This window comes from Fukomys damarensis, unplaced genomic scaffold, assembly GCF_012274545.1.
Source record: "Fukomys damarensis isolate Sample0158 unplaced genomic scaffold, DMR_v1.0_HiC HiC_scaffold_23, whole genome shotgun sequence".
Taxonomy (NCBI): Eukaryota; Metazoa; Chordata; class Mammalia; order Rodentia; family Bathyergidae; genus Fukomys; species Fukomys damarensis.
This window is the reverse complement of record NW_022900935.1, coordinates 38,754,460-38,759,274: the sequence shown is the minus strand read 5'-3', so window position 1 is coordinate 38,759,274 and position 4,815 is coordinate 38,754,460. Positions and strand designations below refer to the sequence as shown.

General features: G+C 60.4%; 2 protein-coding genes across 2 annotated transcripts in view; one reads left to right on the top strand and one right to left on the bottom strand.

The window, feature by feature from the left end:
• Nucleotides 1-6: 6 nt before the first annotated feature.
• Nucleotides 7-4,773, bottom strand: Fbxo2 (F-box protein 2). The gene is made up of 7 exons (XM_010628133.3): nucleotides 4,701-4,773; nucleotides 4,094-4,131; nucleotides 1,974-2,330; nucleotides 1,396-1,525; nucleotides 1,126-1,221; nucleotides 352-490; nucleotides 7-201 (listed from the first exon to the last, which is right to left on the bottom strand). The coding sequence occupies exons 1-7, from the start codon at nucleotides 4,727-4,729 to the stop codon at nucleotides 67-69; spliced, it is 924 nt and encodes a 307-aa protein (XP_010626435.1). The 5' UTR covers nucleotides 4,730-4,773; the 3' UTR covers nucleotides 7-66.
• The window catches only part of LOC104864877 (F-box only protein 44), a 7,963-nt gene continuing 7,506 nt past the window's right edge, over nucleotides 4,359-4,815 (top strand). Inside the window, exon 1 of the mRNA XM_010628130.3 lies at nucleotides 4,359-4,748. Coding sequence (XP_010626432.3) covers nucleotides 4,416-4,748 — 333 coding nt within the window. The 5' untranslated portion in view covers nucleotides 4,359-4,415. The remainder of the gene's footprint in view (nucleotides 4,749-4,815) is intronic.

Genomic DNA, 4,815 nt, shown 5'->3' with positions numbered 1-4,815 from the left:
GGGCAAGGCGAGGGTGCTACCAACTACGCTAAGGCCTGCCCACCGCGGCCGGGAGGGGACGACGGCTCAGGGCTCCACCCACACGCCACTGCTGGTCACCCGGGCCCCGAACCAGCCCTTCCAGTAGACGGAGTCCTGCCCGCCGTGCTCGAAGCGCACGAAGCGCACCCCTGGCCCGTAGTCGGTGAAGGTGTGGCAGATCTGCGGAGCAGGGGGGAGGGGGAGTCAGCCTCCTCGGGGCACTCGAGGCTTCCTCTGCCACCCCTCTCCGGCGCAGGGACCGGTCTCCAGCCCGGGTTCGGATTCTGCTCGGTGCGCGCTCCCCGCAGTCTTCCCGAAACAGCCCCGAGCCTGGGTCCAGCCGCCTTCCTCACTGTCCGGGGACACTGCCACCTGCCCTGTGTTGAACTCGGCCAGTACATCCTCGTGCTCGGACAGCAGCTTCACGCTGAGCTCGTACAGACAGCCGGCGTCGGAGCGGCCCGAGTACCTGCCGGAAGGAGGCCAGATGTAAACCCACTTCTGCCAAAGCCTCCACCTGAGCTATCGGGGTCTCCATTTCACAGAGGAGAGCAGCGAAGCCAGGGGCAGTAAACCCCAGGTCGGCCAGACCCAACTTTGAAGCCAAAGCCGCCCACAGAGGCAGGGGTTGTGTTGTTGTTGTTGTTGTTGTTTTGTTTTGTTTTGCTGGAGGATGGACCCAGAGTGTTCATCCTGAGCTATTTCCCCAGCCATGCCCACAGAGGCAGGGGTTGTGTTGTTGTTGTTGTTTTGTTTTGTTTTGTTTTGCTGGAGGATGGACCCAGAGTGTTCATCCTGAGCTATTTCCCCAGCCCCTTTTTTCTTTTTTGTTTTCAGACAGGGTCTAAGTCACTAAGTTGCCCATAATGGGCTCAAAGTTGCAATCCTCCTGCTTCAGCCTCCCAGAGTGCTGGGATTCCAAGTGTGTACCACCAGGTGTGGCTGCAGACAGGTTTTGTCCAGAGGGGTGGACCTGCTAGTCTTGAAAACTTTTCAAAGTCAGGAGAAACTGTCACGCTGCGGACCCTGACCCAGGTGCCACAGCGCTAATGGGTCCCTCTTTGTCCTTGGCTTCCCCCTAGCCCGTCTGGCCCCGGCCCTCACCAGTCCTTCACCACGATGGCCGGCTGGGTGGTGTCCAGCAGCTCCTCCCAGTATCCCTCGGCCTGCAGGTCAATGACCTGTGCCTTGCGACACCACCTGGGAGAAGGGAATTAAAACAAGTGAAGGGCCGGGGATTTAGCTCAGTGATGCCACCGCCTGCCTGGAAAGCACAAGGTCTTGAGTTGGATCCCTGGTACCAAAAAAATGCAAGGAGAGGACCATCCCCTCCCCCATCCCGACCCTCCCCCTTGCCCCCTCTTCCTTACTCACTCGAAAGAGGAGGCGAAGTACTTCTTGACGCTGTCGTCCTGAGGGAATTCCACCCCACTGTCTCCAGGCAGCTCCTCCACCCTCCAGCCGTCCCCACCGTGCTCCACGTCGCACCAGCCCTCCAAGTCCTCTGTAAGGACAAGGACAGCCCCACCCTGGTCACCCAGTCCTTGCTGAGGCTGCAGCAGGACTGTTTTCTTTTTCTGGTGCTGGGGATTAAACACAGGGGCTTCCCTGGGCTGTATCACCGGAGATCGAACTCGGGTCCCTGTGCTTGCGAGCAGGCGGTGGAACCACTGAGCTAAATCCCCGGCCCTTTAATTTTTTATCTTGAGACAAGGTGCTGGGATGACAGGTGTGTGTCACCAGCCTGGCTCCTAGAGGGCGGGGCAGGTGGCGGTGGGCTGCAATGGCCACTTCCGGCCCCTCCTCCTGGGCGCCCGTGCACAGGGCCATTGCGCCCAGGCTTACTGAGGCCCGACACCGGGAAAGTAGCCAGGCACAGCGATACACTTGGCAGCACGGCCTGGCTGGCCCTGGCTTCCCCTGCCCTCCTCAGCGCGGCCGGCCGGCCTCACCTTCCCCGCACGGGTTGCGTAGCAGGTTGCGCCTCCGCTTGCTCAGAAAGTAGAACTTCTGCCAGTGATCGCGCTCTTCCTCTTCTCCACCGCCCTCCGGCACGAGCCCCTCCTGCTGGCACTTGAGCAACCACAGCGGGGCGCCATCCACCAGCTCCTTCCAGCGCAGGCACACCAGGCGGCAGGCCTGCATCAGCTCCACGGCGGGCAGTTCCGCCAGCACGCGCAGTAGCAGCGCCTCCGGAAGCTCGGCCAGGTAGGCGGCCGTCTCCAGCTCCTCCTGCTCCTCCTCCCCGGGCTGCTCTCCCTCGGTGCAGGCCTCCTCCAGGCTCACCTCCTCCGGCTGGCCCACGCTCTCTGTGAGCAGATGGGGGAATGGCCACGCTGTGACTCCCCCAGACTGTCCCCCTCTGTGACCACCTGCACCCCCCAGGGCAACCACAGCTGCCAGGAGAGATTCTGTAACTCCTCATGAGTGCCCAGAGAGACATTTGTCTTAGGATGTGATCAGCTTTTTTGTTGTTTTGTTTTGTTGAGATAGGGTCGGGCTATGCAGTTCAGGCTGGCCATGAACTCCCAGCAATCCTCCTGCCTCAGCCTCCCTAGGGCCAGGATTACAGGCATGCCCCACAATGTCTGGCTAGTGATCAGCCTTTTCCCTCACCAGAATGACCTCCTGAATCCCAGAACCAGGTGCCTGGCACTGGCCTGTCCAGAGCTCCTATTTATCGGCCACTTAGCAAGTGCCAGTCTTGTTCTAAACATAAAATGGCTTGTTAAAGCCTCACACCATTGCTTCAAGATTTTGGGCTTTTATCTCAATGATGAGGAAACAGGCACAGGCAGAAGCAATGGCCAGGGTCCTGAGGCTCCTAAGAAATCAGAGCCTGTGTCTGCATCTAGAGTCTGGTTCCAGAGTCACCAGATCATGGAAAAAGAAAGAGTTGAATTTGCAGATGTGGTGATGATTCTGAGTTTGCAGAGGGACACACACAGGCCCAGACATGTGAGGTGGCTTTACCAAAGGTCACACTGGTAGCACTAGGGTAGGGGACCTAGGGACCTGGGAATGGGGGCTGCAGACCCAGCTGTCCTCAACAAGCCATGCCGTGTGACTCGGAGGTGGAAAGCAATCTGCTACCAAACAGAGAGGTGCCCTAGGTGTGTCTTTTCCAGTCCCCAGGCCTCAGTTTCCTCATCTGTGAAGTGGGGTAACCATCTTGCCCATCCTCCTGATGGTGCTGAGGTTCAGCTCTCCTGAGGAAAGACGAGGACATCAGGAGCTGGAAGGCAGCAGGCAGATGTCACTTGGGTCCCAGCTCTCCTCTGTGGGCTATCGAAGCTTAAGAAAGCAGACACCAAGAGCCCAGGGCCTCTGGAGGGTAGAGGACAGTGGGGAGGAGACGGGGCCTCTCGGGGTGGGATGCCTGCTGCTCTCAGACCCAGGACCTGGCATTCCTGGGCCCTGGGCCCTTCGGTGATGGAAAGAAGCCTGGTACTGGAGAGGGGACAGGTGGCAGGGCCTAGGACCAGAGTGTGGGCCTGACCCTCCTCACACGCAGCCCACACACACACACACACACACACACACACACAGAGCCAGGCACTCTGCTGAATCAGGCTTGACCTCTTTCTCAGAGCCCAGGTACCCCGTGCATCCTCACCGAATCTTATCAAACCCAGCACTTTTCCTTGGTGACCAGCACTGCGGGACCACAACTGAGTGATGCAGGGTCCTACCTCTCCCTTTGGGCAAAGAGGAAACTGAGGCTCATCAAGAGGAAAAGAGGCTCATCAGCTCCTCGGGTCACCCCGCACTCCGTGGGGATAGCAAAGAGGAAGTAAATTCCCATCCATGTCCATCCTGCAGCCTGCAGGTCTCTGGGGAGCCTGGTCAGTGTCCTTCCCCCACCCCACCCTGCCCTGGCCCCAGCAGACACCTGATGCTCCCCGAAAGGTGCCCTCACCCAGTCCCCTCTCCTGGCCCCCAGGCCTGGCGCTGCAGCCCCAGATCCGATTACGGTCCCCCACTGCCCCCCTTCTTGCGCACACAACTCCCCACATTGTTGCTGTGGAAAGTTATCTGCCCCTGGAAGCTGCCTCCTGGCTGATTCACTCACCTGGATTGGGCCCCGGGAGTCCAGGGAATAGCTGGGCCCTGGGGAAAATCAAGAGCCTACTCTGGGGGCCCTCTCCAGGGGGTGGTGTGGGGGCCACAGGTTGGAAGCAGGGGCTTCGGGAGCCAGGGGTTCAGGACTGGGGTGGGGGCTGACACTTGACTTTCTCACCGCCTTCCCCCAGCACTGCCCACCCGGAGCTGAGCCAGGAGAGGAAGGGACCAGCACTGTTCGGCAGGTCTTGTCCCCACTCTGACTCAGCAGGCCACCCTACAGGCCTGGCGGGAAGCTGGAGGAGGGGGGGGGGTCTTTGGTGCCAGAAAAGATGACTGAGCACTCTGAGGGCCCCGAAAAAGAGCAGTCCCTGACTCTTCCCCACCGCAGTGTGGTCTCCAGGTGTGCGGGGAAAGGCCAGGAACCCCAAGACACCCAGGGGCCAGAGCTAACCGACGCAGAGAGTGGACGAAGGAGAGGCTGTAACCACCTGACTCCGGCCCCCAGCCCCAATGGGAATGTGGGAGTTCGCCAGGGACCCAGGAGCCCCCTCCCTGCTCGTCATCTCTCCAGGCCTCCCAGCAGCGCGCGAGGGCCGACAGACGGAGCAGGAAACCTGTGCTCCGCTGAGACTCGAGGGCTCATCGCAAGGGCTCTGCTCACGGTAAAGTTTGCGCGCGGCTCTCGGGGACCCTCGCTCTCTGAGGACCCCTCCGGGCCCCGGCGTGCTG

Coding starts and splice junctions, on each gene's coding strand:
- Fbxo2 (XM_010628133.3), bottom strand. CDS start 4,729: ATGAGCCCTCGAGTCTCAGCGGAGCACAG. Junction 4,132..4,700: donor CGAGTCTCAGCGGAGCACAG/GTTTCCTGCTCC, acceptor GATTTTCCCCAG/GGCCCAGCTATTCCCTGGAC. Junction 491..1,125: donor GCCATCGTGGTGAAGGACTG/GTGAGGGCCGGG, acceptor TCCTTCCGGCAG/GTACTCGGGCCGCTCCGACG.